The 18,527-nt window shown below is 31.8% G+C and overlaps 1 protein-coding gene and 1 pseudogene across 1 annotated transcript; both read left to right on the top strand.

The window, feature by feature from the left end:
• Positions 1 to 9,372, top strand: part of LOC114728925 (coatomer subunit beta'-2-like) — a 48,200-nt pseudogene extending 38,828 nt beyond the window's left edge.
• Positions 9,373 to 12,869: 3,497 nt separating this feature from the next.
• Positions 12,870 to 17,100, top strand: LOC114728924 (probable disease resistance protein At5g63020). The gene is made up of 3 exons (XM_028915877.1): positions 12,870 to 13,112; positions 14,330 to 16,745; positions 17,036 to 17,100. The coding sequence occupies exons 1-3, from the start codon at positions 12,870 to 12,872 to the stop codon at positions 17,098 to 17,100; spliced, it is 2,724 nt and encodes a 907-aa protein (XP_028771710.1).
• The last annotated feature ends 1,427 nt before the right edge of the window (positions 17,101 to 18,527 follow it).

The raw sequence follows: 18,527 nt of genomic DNA, 5'->3' as shown, positions 1-18,527 counted from the left end.
TTATATTTATAATTGAGCACTCTATAATACGAGCTCTTTTAAAGTCAAACTGAGTTAAACAATCCAAAATTTTGCTTATTTACATGTAGAGACCAAGTATGAGTTTGAATCCTAAATCTCCATTAGACAACCTGACTGGACGTGGCCCGTATGGCCTATTGGGCTTTCCAAGATCCTGTAACTGCCAGTTTTAAGGTCCAATAAAAAGCCCACACATGGTTATGTGTACCCACTAGATCCAATCACCAACAACGTCCCCTCCAACCCCACACTCCTGTGCGCCGCTTCCCGGATTTCATACGGCAGTTTCGCCACGGCTTCCCACGTAAAACAAGTGTTCAAACCAAGCTAGTTAAGCACTTTTAAAAATTCTGGATAAGTGTGAAACTTATATTATATTGAAGTTATATATTTGAAACTTGATCACAGTGTAAAAACGCTATGCTCGCATTTACATGTTCTCTATTTGAAGTATTCCTTTAGTTATGTATTTAATAGCATAGAAAAGATAATGAGGTATACATTTTTTTCTAATTAAATTAATTTATACTTTTCTTTTAACTGAAAAATAAACTGGACAGCTAGTAATATGGATACTGATAAATCAAGTTTTTAGATATGTTATGCACGCAATGTTGCACACATAATATGCACATTTTCAAATTTTAAGTTTCATGCTGATATAAGGTAATGTTGTTTACTTAATTAGGTTATTAAGAATCCACTACAGTCCCTTCGGGGACATCCGATAAGAATCCAATTATAAGTGGTTAGTCAATCAATGAGTGAAAACCATAAAAATGGCACAATATTAAAGACAAATAGATAAAAGCAAAGGAGCAAAAAGAAATTTAAAAAAAAGGCTTTGAACTTAACACAGTTAAAAAATAAAAAAACAAATTAGCATTCAGCTATATGTTATGAGTCTTAAGCATCATCTTCTTCAAAATTACTAGTTTTTTTTTTTCAACTAAGAAACAAGCATTTCCAAGAATATAAGGACATATATCATGGAGTATTAATATTAAAGGAAGAAAACATATTGTATTTTATATGTTATTGGAGATAATATTAATTACTTAGTTTAGTCGTGAAAGTTGTCTTCTTTTTTTTTAATTAATGTGCGAATTATGTAACAAATTAAGCCTTGTATTTTAGGAATGGATGTACTATAAAATTGATGCCAATCGTATAATTTTAATGAATGTTTAATTCATTGGCATCATTATTTTGTCTGATTTCATTTTGACCACTCTTTTTAATATTATTCAGCATATATATAACAAATTAATTTAGTTTAGTAGTATAGTACATATAGGTTGGCGAAAAAAAAAAGTAGTGTTGTACATAGGCAAAAAATCTTTATTCCAAATTTCGTCAAATATTTATTTATTTAGAGTGTATTTGGATTAGCGGTAGGAGAAGTTACTTTTTTTTAGTCTGACTTTTGCGATAGTCAAATGAGGTAAAAGTCTGGTAGTGTCATATAATTTATGTTTAAATTGACTTTTGTAAAAAAACTGATTTAAGAAACTGAAACTTGTTTGGATAATTAATGAAAAAATAAGTTTAGATATAAAATGATTAAAAAGAGCATAAATTTTATTACATATAGTATATGTGTATAAAGTGATAATTTTAAGAAAAATGTTAAAAGTCAAAATCATAAAAATAAAAGGATTTGATGTATTATTGAAAAAGTTGTAAAATATTTTTTATTTTAATTATTATTTTTATATTAACAAATAAAAATATATAAAAATAAATAAATATGGATAGCATAGTCATTTTCTATGCAAATGACACCCCTTTTCAGGCAAGAGAGAGGGTATAATTTTCTTTTTATCGTGTTACATTAGAGAAGTCAAGAAAAATAACTTCAAGATAAAAGTTGCTTTTTTCCATGAAACTTTTTTGTTTCACTGGGATCCCAAACGAAAAAATTTTGATCTAAAGTTTATTTTGCTGGTGAGTAGATTGGGATCTCAAAATGTGATCCCAAATGTAACCTTATTTATTAGGCAAGATGTCATAAGTTTGGTTCAACCATTTGTCTCGCATTAAATATTGTAATCTCCTAAAATTTTATAAATTAAAGTTGACCCAAGACTCAATCATCTCTTTCTCTTTTCCTCTTACTTTCTGGAGACTCCTTTGGTATTAGGCCTTGAAGCTATTTTTTCTTTCTTAGAGGCTTGTTTGGAGTCATTTGAATAAGCATGTTTCATGTAAATTATAACAAAACTCCTCTTACGTACTTATCTTGTAATTGGTAAATTATAATAGAAAACATGCTTATAACGCATCCCAAACAGCTCCTTAATCGTCAAACAACACTACTTTTGTTGCATTTTGTTTCAAACATTTTGTTGCTTCACGTTGCTAGAAATTGTTTAGGGTTTTCGTCCGATGATTAAGACTCTAACATGGATTTAGTAGAAACTTTTATCCCAAAACTTAAGGTTGACTAACTATATATTATTTATATATATATAACTACCTCTGGTACTAATTATAAGACCTCATTTATAGTTTACAAGTGAGATTTTATAATTAGGACCGGAGATAGTATAAAAGAAAGGGCTTGTTTAATTCTATTATCTGTTTTTATGTTTCTCAAAAATTTTAAAATTAAAAAATTATAAAAAATTCTGTTCGGCTTATTATTTTAAAAAAGTACTCATAAAATGGAGAAGTGAACGATGAAAAATAGTTTGATTTATTAGTGTGATTGCCATTAATGAAAAAACGTTATTCTTTTACTTTAATTTTTTAGAGCAAACATTAATAAAATATTAAAATGATGTTCTGATTTTTTCCCAAAACAAGTTTTAATTTTTTATTTTTAAAATATATGATAGAAAACATATTTTCAACCTTGTTTTAATTAAAATACCTATCATTAAGATAAGAATTATTTAAACATTTCTAAAAACATTTTTGGCGCAGCACAAAACTAATTCTAACACATATATTTCAAACTTTCCAATATATTGTAGAATTTATTAATTTTTAGTGTATTATATAACTTATTTCTGTGTGTTTCCTTTAAAATAGCTAAAAATATATATATATTTTTAATAGCAACCTAAAAACATATTTTAAACATGCATTTCTTATCATATAGTGCAGTATAAGTGATATGAGTTCCAGAGATTATACAAGTAATTTTAATTCATAATTTAAAACTTCTAAACATATTTTTGCCATAAATATTTATAAACACATTTAGTAAAATATATATTTATAAACAAAATTAGTCAAATTTTCAATTAAGTTTTTTATATCTACCTTAACTAATTACTTGAATTTTTGTCCCAGTAAAATAAAAAAATAAAAAAATTATTTGCAAAAAAAAAATTAAAGAAAATAAAAATAAAAACCTTAAATTGTTCAAAATTAGGATTTAGTATGATAAAGGGCATATTAGTGGAATAAAACTCATTTAAATGTTTTTTAAAATATTCTTATAATAGAATTAACAGTTTGTACTTAAGTGTATATTTTCAAAATAGAGGGATAGTTCATGCAATTAAGGCAAATTGCAATGGAATTAGAAGACGTATTTTCATCGATGAAATCTATGAAACAGGCGTGGGACTATACCGGACCAGAAGTTGCGTCCAGACTCTAGAAGGCCACAGGCACAATTTATCTGCTGTATGCTTTCATCCTGATCTTCCCATAATTATCGCTGGTTCAAAGGATGGTACAGTGCGCATATGGCATTCAACAACTTATAGGTAATATTCGTTATGCACATTCATCTCTTAGTTTTGCTCCCATGTGATCACTCTCTTGTCAGGGCATTTAAAAAAAAAAAAAAACAAAAGAAAACAAAGAACGCATTAGTTTTCCTTCTTTATTATTACCGTGGCTTGGACAATGCAGTGTTCTGAACATCATGACATTCAAGTGCCCTCTTCATATGCTACTTTTTGCCACTTTCATTATTATGATTCAGTTTTGAAAGTGTTCATTTCTTCATTGTTAAATATAAATGTCTATGCTTGAGACTCCTTTGAATTGGAGACTTCCAAATTGGACAGTATCATCGGTTCTTCTGTTTTCTATTTTTCTAAATTTTATTGCTTGCCTTGGTGCACTTTATAAGATGTTAGACTCATTTAAAATTGTAATTGAGATTATTAATAATATATTGACCATTGATTTTAATATTTTATGTTGATTTGATCCACTTACAGACTCGAGAACACATTGAATTATGGTCTTCAAAGAGTTTAGGGTATTGGACACAAGAAAGGTTCACGTCGATCAGTCTTATTGCCAGTAGTTTCTTAAGTAATTCTTTTTCTTGGCTGTGAAATTATGTAGAGTTGGATGATAGCGTCAAGTCTTCTTTATGAAGTCAGTATGTTTGATAGCTGATTTGAGAAACTGTGCATCACGAAACTTGTTTGCTTCAATCTTTCCATCAACTGATATTCTCCTCTACTTCTTCTAATCTTAAACCTCCAAAGGGTCTCCTTTAATTGTACCCTCATGACATTCAATTTCAAGTTTGAATACATTTGATACAAAGTTGTCTTTTGACTATGTAACATGAAGCTTCATTACGACTTAAATTGATTATTTTTACTTTCGATAAAACATACTTATTACGCTCTTGAAATGTTAGTTGGCTATGGAAAATTTTATCTCTGAGTGGCATACAATTACTTTGCTTCTCAGGTTACTAATGGAGAAAGATTAACTTTGGCTGTTAAGGAGTTGGGCACCTGTGATCTCTACCCACAATTGAGTAGGAATCATTATTTTATATTAGACTGCATTCTTTCGAGATGCTTCTTAGCTTTTTTATTTTTAAAAAAAATGAAAATCATCATTCTGTTATAAAATTACTTCAACGAATAATCAAGGAGTGATCAGAGGAGAATACAGAACTGTATTCTCTTAATTAGATACTAGTACAAGGGTGACGGCCTCTCTGTATAATTATTTCCTCGGACAGTTTTGTCTAGATCTATGGTATGAATTCCATCTGGGATTCTCGGTACAAGTAAGAATTGGTGCAACCATATACAGGCTATATTATTTGATGTTAGACATTGTACTTCAAGGGCGATGAAAGTGGTGTTGTGTTGACAGAAATGAGCTTTAGGTTGATTGCTTTTCATGTGCAGTTTCTCTGTGTATGTTGTGATTAACTTGTGATCCACTAATATCATTTCAGAGTTTAAGGAACAATCCAAATGGGAGGTTTGTTGTTGTATGTGGAGATGATGAGTATATTATATGCATTTCAATGGCATGGAGAAATAGGTCATTTGGTTCTGCACTGGAAATTGTTTGGTCTTCAGACGGAGAATATGCTGTCAGAGAAAGTACATCAAAGATAAAAATTTTCACAAAAAATTTCCCGGTTTGTGATTCCTTAAGTAAGATGGTAGGAACAAATAATTTGTTGCTAATTTCTAAAATGACGAAAGGAAACTAGATTCTTCAATTCCCATGCTGCTTCCAATGAGGAGGTCTGGATAAAATTAAGCTGGCTATTTTTTATTTCAAGTGAACCATTATGGCTGAACAATATGACAAGCATGTCTGCTTCTGTTGCCAATGGTACCAGTACATTTCCTGTGGTGGTTTCAGCTCTTCGTTTTATTTGAAAATTTAAAGAGTAATCATGTCAGATATTTGCCAAATGAAACAATTTTTTTTTTTTGAATGAATTCCAGGAAAAGAAGAGTATTCAACCAACTTTTTCTGCTGAACGAATATTTGGCGGGACCTTATTAGCAATATGCTCAAATGATTTCTTTTGCTTTTATGATTGGATTGAATGCAGGTTAATCTATAGCTTACATTATATGATGAACAATTTCTGTTTTGTTCCTCCTTTCTTCTATTTACAGTTTTATTTTGTTTGTTTATTTTCTGTTGACAGAACGTCTACTGGGCTGACAGTGGTGATCTAGTGACAATTGCTAGTGATACATCATTCTACATTCTGAAGTACAATGTGAGGATTATGATAATCTGATGACTTAATTATTTTATTATGATAGCTTCCTTTCTTTGAAGAACATTGTCCCAATATATTTGGAATACTTTGACACAAGGCACTATAAACATGGTAACATTCAACATTGCAGCGTGATATAGTTGCATCATATTTGGATGGTGGAAGACCTGTCGACGAGCTAGGGGCGCAAGATGCATTTGAGCTCCTTCATGAAATAAACGAACGAGTTAGGACAGGCACTTGGGTTGGAGATTGTTTTATTTACAGCAATTCCTCTTGGAGGCTTAATTACTGTGTTGGCGGCGAGGTATTAAGTTTGTGCCCCTTCTATGCTTGAAAGAAGTGCATGTCTTCGTTTGAAAGTTCATGAATCTTATTAAGCCTTTTGTACTTGTTGAGATATCTTGCTAGCCAAAGTCGGGTCTATCTGATAGACAAAGAGTTCAAGTTAGTTCACCGTTTTTCTTTGTTCTGTTTTGTTATTTAGAGGCACAGCTAGCAGCGATATTGACTATTGCTACTTATTTTTTTATTTTCTCTAGCGTCATGGCATACACATTGCTTTTGAGCTTGATTGAGTGCAGGACTCTTGTAATGCGTGGTGATATGATTTGAGTAGGGCCATTGAAGTTCTTCCTTCAATTTCGAAAGAGCACCATAGTTTTTTTTTTTGTTGGTGCTGCTGGGGGATAAACAATTTCCATTTTTGTCTGTGTGAGAAATTACATTGATTTAGGAAAAGAAAAACGCTTTAAGTAACACAATCTTGCTTCATAGAACTATGTAAAAGCAAATAATTACAAAACAACGCTTTACGCTTCACTTTCAGCAACTCAGTGCAGACATTCTCAATTTTTGCCCCCCTTAAAAGTCTTTTGAGCAACATGGATGTACATGCTAATCCCCAAGTACATTTCCCACATTGCTAGAAACTGCAAGTGCATGTTATGTGTGATTGCAAAAATTTTTGACCCAAGTAATACTGTTTTCTTATTAATAGAAATGTCTCTTATGTGAATATGTAGTATCAATTCTGTACATTATCATATTTTTGCTTTCCATGCTTTAATGATTCCAAACCTCGATAACAAGCTTGTATAATCTGCTGCTACATTTTCCTTACTTTCATGCAAAATAATGTTTTATATGCCACATGGTCCTTATTATTTCCACAGAGGATGCTCTTGAAGTGGCAACTCACCCTGACTACAGATTTGAATTAGCCATGCAGCTCGGGAGACTAGAGGTGGCAAAGTTAAGTTCATGTAATATGCATACAATCATATTATCTATAAACATGCAAAATTGTTAAGTTGGGCACCAGATTTGCTTGCTTTCATGGAAGAAATCATTTTGTATTTTGATTAATATAACTCTCATATTCTTTTTGTAGAGTATTGCAGGAGAAGTGCAAAGTGAGTCTAAATGGAAGTAGCTGGTAGAGTTGGCTATGTTTGCTGGAAAGGTATTTCTTTAGTGAAAAGAGTTGGCACTGTTTTATCTCTAATGCTTGGGTAAACTGCATTTTTAAGGCCTTGTTTGTTTAATGCGGCATTGTGAGAAGTGATCTATTGCCTAGGGATTTTATAAAAAGCAAACTATTTTGCACTTGGTTTTAATCATTAAAAAATGATTTATGATTTATTAATTTTCAGATTTTATGATATCTCCGTCTATTTCTGTTTGTGGAAATGATTTAGCATTTAGTGATTTTCAAATTTTATCATATCTTTGTATTTTCATGAACTTTCCCTCCCATTTACTATATCTGATTATTTTCAGAACCTACTCAAGGTAGCTGCACAAAATAACCAAAAACAAGCGCTTTTTTTTTTTGTTTTGTTTTAGAGATTCTGGCAACTTCTAAAAGCTTAAACAAGCATTACTAGATTTTAGAAAGTGATCTTCTCCTGAAAAAGGTTCAAACAAATTCAGTTTTTATAATGTGCTTCTGAACATTATGATGCCTATGTATGCCTTATTGAGCCTTCTGGGCTGTAAGAAGTTACAGAGCAAGCAGTTAGGACCAAATGAAGGTAGTTTGGGTGAAATTTCTATTGACAAATTGTGTTCAGATGCTTTAGTTTTAGATCTCATTCTAATGTATAATTAACATGTATGATCCTTGTTGGGAATTTCAGTTTTATGGTCTTGCAGTTAGAAATGGCTGAAGAATGTTCAAGGAATGCAATGGACTTGAGTGGATTGTTACTGCTACATTCTTCTTTAGGAGATGCTGAGGGAATATCAAATCTTGCAACCCTTGCTAAAGAGCGAGGGAAGAACAATGTCGCGTTCCTTTGCGTGTTCATGTTGGGTAAACTTGAAGGCTGCCTTCAACTGTTGGTAGAGAGGTAATCTTCTTTAGTTATGCCGTTTTGCTTCCATAAAGCAGTAACACAAGTAAGAAATAGGTTGGACTAAAATTTGGTTTTACATAACCCTCTTGTGCCTTTGCAGCAATCGGATTCCTGAAGCTACTTTAATGGCACGGTCTTATCTCCCAAGCAAGGTCTCAGAGATTTTAGCAATTTGGAGAAAAGATCTCCATAGAGTAATTTCTATTTCAAATGTGTCATACTTTTAGTGCACTAAGACTGCCTGAATGACATTTGTTATTGTGTGTAGAATTTATTATCAGGCACCCTTACAAGGAGGCTTGTCATCTTAACGGAAGAAATTGATTAAAGATAACTAATGTATTTCATAGGTATATATGTCAATGCTTTTATCGCAGGTTAGCCGTTAGCCCCAAAGCTGCCGAGTCATTGGCTGATCTTGAAGAGTTTCCTAATTTGTTTGAAAATTGGCAAGTTGCGATTGCTGTTGAAGCTAAAGCTGTAGGGACAAGGTTAGAATGTGAGAGTGCTCAATTTCAATGTTTTGTTTGTGTTACTTCTCATTCAAAGCATTTCAGAATAATAAGAACTACATTGAATCTTTCTTTGTATTTTCTTTTCCTGGTATATGAGGGGCGATTACCCTCTCGCAGAGTATGCCAAACATGCTCGAAAGTCATGTCTTTCCCTTGTCAACGCTTTCAGAAGCATGCAGGTTGAAGAAGGGGAAGAGCTTCTTGAGAATGGAGATTCTAATCATGAGGTATGCTATTTAAAGATAAAACCTCACATGAATCAGTTCACAAAAATAAAATAAAATTCATGAACCAGATAAGAGGTGTTTCTTTCGGTTTTTTATTTTTGTTGTGTAAAACTGTAGATTTCCAAAAATGTTAAGAGTTGGTCTTAGTGTGTTGTTTTGTGTAATCAGTTGCCATTTTGTTGCAGTTGATTGAACAGAATGAAGAAGAGCTCAACACAGAGGAAAAGTAGGAGGAACAGAATGGAGAGCAGGCAGTTGTGGTGGATGCCGAAAGCAATTTGTAAAGTAGGGAACCACTACTCAACTATAAATAACTCTGATTTGATTTTTCATAAATTTTTGCAACTATTTGGCTTGGGATAAGGAACAGTTGGCTGCTAAATGTGCATTACTGCATTTAATCAAAAACTTTGAGGGTAATCAACCAACTGGATTTGACTGATGCTAAATATTTTTTTGTAGATCTAGCTGCTCTCTAAGATCAGGTTTAAATCAAGATATTTCCGTGGTTAGAAATTATATCTTCAAAAAGTTTTTAATCGGGCTTTGACTAACTTTTTATAGTCCACTCAAGTGCTTTTCTCTGCCTTGATCATATTGTACATTCCTGAAACTTTGGATCCATCCATAATAATTCTGTCATCATTTAGTTAAATTAAATTTCTCCTGAACAGGCCTTTTATTTTCTTCCCTAACTGCTTGCTACTGTTACCTTTATAGCGTCTTGTAATCCACTCATTAGATTATTGACCTTTAAACGATGTTTATTTATCATAAAGGCATACCTATTTCTATTTTAATAGGGAAGGATTCGTTGCTTCTTCAGTCTTAACTTTGTTTTCTCTTTTGTTGACAGTGCTCACTCCACATCACTAGGTCTCATCAAGACAATCGGTTCCAGCCATAGTGGATGTATATGAGGTAAGAATAAGATAAAAACACTATATTGGATTCCACTTGAATATCCTGATCATGCATCTTTGTATTCATTGAAAAAATTTCAGCCAGGATCTGGTACTGCTTGCTTACCTAACACAGAGAGTCTTAAATATGTTTTCATCAACTAAAAAGGACTCCAACTTCAATAAAATAATAATGGATCATAATATGTAATCGTATTGTTTTGTCTCACTGGAATATATTACTATGTGCTGGTCAATATTTAATATATTACCTTCAGTCTTTAATAGAAAATCCATTTTAATGAAGAAATTAACTTACAAAGTAGATCTTATATAAATGAGTCTTACGTTTAGGACAAAAAAAAATAGAACATATGGATATAGTCCTTGACAACACTACATCATTGCATTTGTGTATCGAGCTGATATATGCATTGCGTGTCTTTAGATGGCTACGTGGAACTCAAATGATTTTTTTTGTCAGTTTCCATTATCATTTTTGTTTAATTGAATTTAAATATGCAGGTTTCAGTCACGGAGGCCAATGTTGAGATTGTGGAGATCGATTGTTCTCATTTCCTGGTAGAATGCCGACTTTGGTCATCTTGATTGTGGTATAACGGTATACCAGTATAGCATAGGGTCAGTTTACAATTTACATTTTGTAATCTTACATATAGCATTCTTCTGAGGATTCTCACCTCGATAGGCTTGTCCCATTTTGAAAGTAGAAAACTGAGCTAATGATATGATTGATCGTTTAAATTCTAGGTGGTAATATTGGTACTAAAAATGTTGATTATTGATATTCTTTTTGGATTGAAACTCGAACCTTTTACAGCAAAAAATAAAGATTCTTTCCCAGAATCTGGTTTCCGTTGAGATTTGTTCAAGCTCTTCAAACCGTATCATGTCTTTCTAATAATACCTAGTAAGATAATTTTGTTTCCCACCCTTCTTTTTTCGTTTCTAAGTTAATTTCTTGCTTTTGTAATTCAGCCGTGTTTCCTGTTTCCAATAATTTATGCATACTTTGATGTGGACCGTTGCATGAAAGATGAAATTTCCTAACTCTTAATTGATTTGCCCATTTTTCACCCCTCTCTCACTCAACATTTTGCATGCAGCGTGCTTGGTTCATCAGTTTTATAATACAGGGAGAATTTCAATAAACCTCCTCAATAGTCAATTAATATCAATCAAACCCCCCTCTCAAAACTTTGAAATATCACTGTACCCCCTTGACTAAAATTTTATGTCTAAAAAGACAAAAGTATCCTTACTTTATTGTCCTGTTTGGAAGATTCTTGTCATCTAACCATACTTCAAAGTGTGGCTATCATTGGTCACCATGATTATATATGAAAATGCATCTAGTTATCTACTTTTCTAGTCCTTAAGACATATTTAACTAATTTGAGTAGATTAAGGATGTTAGTTAAATTAGTTAACATGATTTTTTTTTCAAAACACCATAATCATTTTCTTTAATTCTCTTCCTTCCTCTCCCACCTAATTATTGTTGAGGGAGTATTGATAGAGTTAACTTGAGAAAAATTGGTAAACATGTAAAATAGATCTTATTTATATGATCAATAGTAACTCTCAAATTAAGTCATATATTAAAGATCAAAGGAGTACTAAAGAAATATTCAATTAGAAATGACAGAGTTAGATTTCTAACTGAAGAATTTTAATTGGTGCAGATAGGACATTTAAGTTTGAAATATAACTTTTAATTTGCAATTGGGAATCCTATTTTCAAATGGCTCAATATTTTTTAAAAAATTTTTAAGCATCCAATTGTCATTAATTTATTCTTTCAAGATTTAAATGTCATTCTTTCCAAAATAATATATTACTACCTCTGATTTTTAATATAAGACTTAATTAACTAATTTGGAGAAATTAAGAAAGTTACTACTTTACTTAATTATAGCATATGTTATATGATCCCTTTAAAATTCTTATCTGTGTTATTATATTGTATATCAATTTATAAGTGAGGCAAATTAATTGAGAAAAATAATAACTACAAATAATTCAAAATAATTTAGTAACCTTTTTAATTTCTTCAAATTAGTTAACTAAGTCTTATATTAAAAGTTGGAAGTAGTATGATTCTCGTCTCTTAAATTGAGTCAAATGATTATCAATCCATTACCAATAATAGAGTGGGAATATCTTTAACTTAATTATTTATCTCAATATTTAGAGCTGAAAAGCTTAGAAGTATATTATATATATACATATATATATATATGTAACAATTAACAATGCCTTTCGATATCGTTGGCAAAGAATAAAAACAATGCCTTCTATATCATTGGTCCGTCTCCGTGCAAATTAAAAATTCTGATTCTTGACCTGATCTGAGCAGCAAAACTTCAAATTAAGAATCAAGCACTAATCAAAACTTAAAACCATAGAAAACGTACTTTTCACATTTCAAAACAAAAAGATTCATTGCTCCAACTCGAGAACGGTGATCTTTATTCCTGACTTGTTCATTCATGTGAGAAAAGACAAAAGCAAAAGAAAGAAATCAAAGCAGCAATAAGAATAAATCATTGTCTATCTCGAAGAAAAATAAGCATCAAGTAAGGAATAAGATGCTGCAATTTACTTTTCAAAATTAAAGAAATAAAAGGATTATCATCATCATTTCAAATCCTATCCATTTGCATCATCGACTGTCTCATGCAAACTCATAAATATTGCAATCTCTTGGTGTATGAGGTAAGCCCAAACATGTGGGGTTCTTTCATTTTGAGGGAAAAATATTTATTGAAAAGAATTTTAACTTTAGCATTTTTCTGTTTGATTTTGGATGAACGCGAGCTTAGCATCGTCTGAAAGATCAAAAGTGAGAAGCAAATATGGAGAAAGTGGGAGATATCATATGGGATATTGCAAAGTATTTGTGTGGTTGCGCCAAACAAGAAGCTGGGTTTATTTGTGAGTTGGAAGAGAATCTGCAATCTCTGAAAAGTAAATGGGAAGAGCTTGAAGCTAAAAAGAAGGATGTGGAAAAACGAATTGAAAAAGCTGAGCGCACTGAAGGGGAGAAAAAGACACATGAAGTCGATCTTTGGCTCCAACGTATCCACAACATTCAGAAGGTACGAACTCTTCATTTTACATTTATTCTTTTTTTTTCCTTTATTTAGTATGTGGTGTTTTTATTTGCTTTAATTTTTTTTGTTCATGAATTAGATAATTTCCATATTCAGCTATCAATGATGTTGTTAATTACGTAATTCCTTAGCCTAGTAATTTATGATAATTTTATTTAAATGTGTTAGTTCAAACCCATCTAATTAAGCACATTTAAAATTTTTCGGATAAGTGTGAAACTCATATTATATTGAATTTATTTGAAATTTTATCACAGTATAAAAACGGAACTAATTTCAGTGCTCATCAAAGTGGTGAGTACCCCAAGCTCATTATATCTGGACAATCTAGGTACAATTTAGATGATACAGATTTAATTTATTTTTTAAATAATTATTTTAATGGGTATATGATGTAAAATAAAGATGATATCTTTCTTAAGACCATAATTAAGTAAACAAAATTACCTTATATTAGCATAATTAAAACTTAATTTGAAAGCGTGCATATTGCGTATATAAAAAATTGATTTATCAGTATCCATATTACAAGTTGTCCAATTATTTAGTTAAAAGAAAAGTACGTAGAAATAAATATATGGAGGGAGGGAGCGCAGAGAGAGAGAAAGCGTACTTTTGTTGCTCATATGAGGTGGAAGCTTTTTCTTAGAAGGAGAAAACCAACATTAGTAGAATGTTAATTGAAAGGCGACATTACTCTACTTTTTTTGTGATCTAAAATATTTTAGGATATTTAGTATACTGAATACACTTTATAAAATATTTTAGGGTATTAAATATATTTTAACCCTAATAAAAATACAATCTCTTCTACCTCTACTATCATTTTGTTGAACAGAAAAATAATAAAATATTAAACTGATTTTTTTTTTTACAAAACATATTTTATTTTATTATCGTTCAAAAACCATTTTCAAATATGTATTTTATTTTTCGTTTTTAAAATTATAAAAGAAAAGAAGCTGTTTTGCCAAAATGAAACCAAGCAACCCCAACCAAAATCTTTAACAATATCGTTCAGCTTTTTCGGTCAAAAAACTGTCATTCATATTTGGGAAAAAAATTCATTCATTTATATTAAGATATGTAATTTCTTATCTCGATATCAAAACTTGATATGAAAGTGTACTTAACTGGTTCATGTAAAGATTCAGAAAAACAGGGGAAAAGAAATATCAACCTAAATGATTTTGTATTCACAGGAAGTAGAAGATAATCTAGATCAAGGAGCCCAAGAAATCCAAAACAAATGCCTAAGTAAATGTTGTCCCAAGAATTGCAAGTCAAGCTACAAGGTGGGAAAGAAGGTTGCCAAGATGCTCACTGAAGTAGCTGATCTAACAACCCAGGGACAGAGGTTTGGTAAGGATTATCAAATTACTCACAAGCCACCATGTAAAGGAATTGGTCAAATACCTGTTGATAAGACAGTGGGGCAAGATTTGATATTTCATCAGGTATGGAGTAGTATTGAAGCAAATAATGTTGGTGTCATAGGTTTATGGGGAACTGGAGGGATTGGAAAGACCAACTTACTGAAGAAAATTAGCAATGAACTTGGGGAGAGAAAGCCCGATTTTCTTGTGATTTGGGTGGTGGTATCCAAAGAGCTTAACTTGGATGCAATCATGGACAATATAAGAAAATCAGTAGGAATTGGAGATGCTACTTGGAGTTCTTGCAATAATCAAGAAGAAAAATCTTCAAAGATTTTGGGTGTGTTGAAGCAGATAAAATTTGCTTTATTACTGGATGATGTGTGGAAGGGATTGGACTTGAATTTGGTGGGGGTGCCACATCCAGAAGATTCAAACTTTGAGTGCAAAGTGTTGTTCACAACACGAGTGGAGGATGTGTGCGAAAAGATGCAAGCTCAAGAGTCATTCAAAGTGGACTTTTTGAATGAAAAAGAAGCTTTGGAGTTATTTTATATGAAAGTTGGTGAGAAGACTTTAAACTCACATCCTAGGATCAAAGTCTTAGCAAAAGAAATGGCAGCAGAGTGTAGAGGGCTGCCGCTTGCGTTAACTGTGGTAGGAAGTGCCATGGCTGGTGTGAAAGATGTTAAAGCATGGGAGTCCTCAAGAAATAAGTTGACAAGTTCTCCATGGACCACTACAGATTTGGAGACAAAAGTTTTTTCCACCCTCAAGTTGAGCTATGATCAGTTGCCAGATGATACTCATAGAAATTGTTTCTTGTATTGTGCATTATATCCAGAAGACTATGAGATTCGGGTCACTGATATCATTGATAAATGGATAGGGGAGGGGTTTATTTGTAGAGATATGACAAAAAGCATACAAGACATCCGCAATGATGGTCAATCTGTGATTGCAAAGTTGAAGCTTTGTTGCTTGTTGGAGAGTGTTGAAGATGATGTTGTTTTGCATTGTTCATTTAAGATGCATGATATGATTCGAGAGATGGCATTGTGGTTATCTTGTGACCAAAATAAAAGAATTAAAAGGTTTCTTGTACAAGAAGATGCGATAACAACATCCCGTGATAATGTTGAAAAACGGAAAATTGTTGAGAGGATTTCAATTATGAACAGGGAAGCACAGCATGTATCACCTGTAACTTATCCCAATTTAGTAACATTATTGTTGAGGCGTTGTGGTATACAACATTTGCAAAACCTCAAATGCATGAGCAAATTAAAGGTGTTAGAATTACGTTGTCCTGATATACGTGAACTTGCAGAAATTGGTGAGTTGGTTCTATTGGAATATCTTTGTTTAAACATAGATGGATCTGAGTGTCCCAAGGAATTGAAGTATTTGAAGAATTTGAAGGTTCTCAATTTGTTCTTGAGAGATGGTGATATTGCAAGTATTCTATTGGGAGTGATATCAAGTCTTCAACAATTAAGAGTGTTGAGAGTTGCTTGCCGGCGGGGAGTTAGAGAAAATAGCGAAGCAGAGGGAGAATTCCTAGAGGAGGTGGAATCTTTGCCAAAAATTGAGGAAATAAAGGTTGCAATAGAAACAGAAAAAGGCCTCAACAAGTTACTTCAGTCAGGCAAATTGCAAGATTGTATATATGCTTTTCGCCTGCGTGATTTGGACACCATTGAGATGCCTTTATTATTGGCATGCGTTTCAAAAATGAATCACCTCCAACAATTGGGTCTGTTTGAATTATCTGGTTTGAAAGATTATTCTGGTATTTATGATGACACTTGTCGTCTAAGCATGCTTCAAAGCGTGATTATCTCTGGTTGCGATTCCTTAACACATGTCACATGGCTCAAGCATGCTCCACAGCTTCAACTACTTGTCATTATCTACTGCTCATCAGTGGAGGAAGTGATAAAGGAAGATGAGAATGAGGATTCTTCTTATGTATTCTCTTCTCTTGTAAACCTATATCTGTATGAAATGCCAAAGCTTCAGAGCATCCATAATACCGCCTTGTCTTTTCCTTCCCTAAAAACCATCACTATAGGAGGATGTCCAAATCTGAAAAGGCTACCACTTCATTCCAATTCTGCCAGACAACTAATTATCCGCGGACAGAAAGATTGGTGGAACAGTTTGGAATGGGACGCCAAACACAATTTCCAATCAAAATTTCAGCCCTTCAGGTCGGATGACGTCAACATGGATTTTCAAGGTAAAATACATTGGTAACATCAACGCACACATTATTCTTTACTGTTCTTTTAATTTTGATGACGTAATATAATTTTACGCTTTATGGATATAAAAAATAAGCATATTGCTTTTGACATATGTCAAAATGCTGGCCCAGCCCTATCCTTTATTTACTGAATGCTAAAAGCTAGCCATGTCCTCGTGTGATTATGTATGCGTGCAAATGTTTGGGTGTGATTCCTTCATCTCTTTTCTCTTCATCAAATTATTAATTGTTTCGTCAGTTAATTAGCTTTCTATAATTTGCAGATATGTGTACTGCTGGGGGATTCGATTTCCTCATTGGTCCTTACAGCGCCTCTGATTTCTTATAAGGTTGATTAGCTTCTTTTTAAAATAAATTAAAGGACCACCAAACATGGCGTGTGTATTATTACTTATGTATTTTTATTTTGCTTCCCTATTTGTGTAAACTTTCTAATTCCCCATTACACCCTTCTGTACGTACAGAGCAATGGTAATTGGTCAATAATCTATTTTGAGTTTTTCCTTTCTTGGTGGTCATAATAAGACTCTGAATATTGATCAATAATTCACTGAAATTATTCACATCTTGAAAACATCTTTTTTCTGAAAATTAAAAAGGCAAAAACGCCAGCCTCGGAGGAAAAATCATACAATAAGAAACATAATAATTCAACCTTAGATCTTACCCATTAATTCAATAAATTAAGATTTTTGACCAATCTAACAGTGAAAGAATCTAAGCTGCGTGGTTTGGGAATTTAAGAACTCGTATTCATATGTTAACGTAAAATTATATGTTACGTAATAATTATTTATATAAATAATATGTAATAACGAGGAAACGAAATATTTATTTTTCAACCAAAATATCTTTCGTAAAATTAATTTTAATATTCCTTTAACAACTAAATATTAGCATTAATAAAATTAATTCTTTTAATTATGATAGGGCTAGATGTTTCAAGAACTCATTATAAACAGTTAATTATGTAGTTTTTTCAAACTTGAGTCGGATAATTTGGAACAAAGAAAAAACTTGAGTCGGATAATAATCATTACAAACTATAACTAGTTGCAACTATTTGTAATTATCTGGAAATTTAACAACGAAAAATTATTTAAATTAATACATAATTGATTACAATATTTCTATTACTAAGTGCTAATTAAAAATTATAATGGATGACCAGTTCATTTGTGTGAGGATCAATAGACCAAAGCAACTCAAAAGTGAAGGTAAGAACCGAACTCTGACCAACTTTCATTTTTCAAGACAAGTTAATTTCAAATCCTGTAAAGGTGCGCCAGACGAACCGTGAATATATGTTACTTTTTTATATTCTTTTCATTAGTTACAGATAATTGAATTATTATTTTAACTAAAAAGTAAGTTAAAATTAGTTAAAGGTAATAAATACGTAAAAAGTGTATTTTTTTTAATAAATATACCCTTATTTATAGAAAGGATGAGTGGGAAAAGGAGATTAGAAAGGCATATAATTTAATTAGTTCGGGACAGAAAGGCATATAATTTAATTAATTGGGGATGTAAATGAAAAAAAAATGTATGCAAAAAAAAAATTAATTTATAAAAAAAAAATTAAAAATGCTCCAGCTTATAATTTTTCAGGTGTGATCGTCATTTAGGAATTATGAATACCAGCAAGCTTGGCATTTATGCACGTATAATAGTAAAGGCGAACTTCCTAATACAAAACCAAAATTAATTCATAATTAATTACTTAAAACACTAGGAAATTAATCAAGCATAATA

The sequence above is a fragment of the Neltuma alba genome, unplaced genomic scaffold, assembly GCF_004799145.2.
Source record: "Neltuma alba isolate B1F8T4 unplaced genomic scaffold, ASM479914v2 tig00012582_pilon, whole genome shotgun sequence".
Lineage (NCBI taxonomy): Eukaryota > Viridiplantae > Streptophyta > Magnoliopsida > Fabales > Fabaceae > Neltuma > Neltuma alba.
This window is presented reverse-complemented; position numbering and strand designations above follow the sequence as displayed.

Bases quoted from the DNA above. Each gene is read 5' to 3' on its own strand.
- LOC114728924 (XM_028915877.1), top strand. From the start codon at position 12,870: ATGGAGAAAGTGGGAGATATCATATGGGATATTGCAAAGTATTTGTGT. The intron at 13,113-14,329 runs GTACGAACTCTT...TTGTATTCACAG, and splicing joins GTATCCACAACATTCAGAAG to GAAGTAGAAGATAATCTAGA. The intron at 16,746-17,035 runs GTAAAATACATT...TATAATTTGCAG, and splicing joins CGTCAACATGGATTTTCAAG to ATATGTGTACTGCTGGGGGA.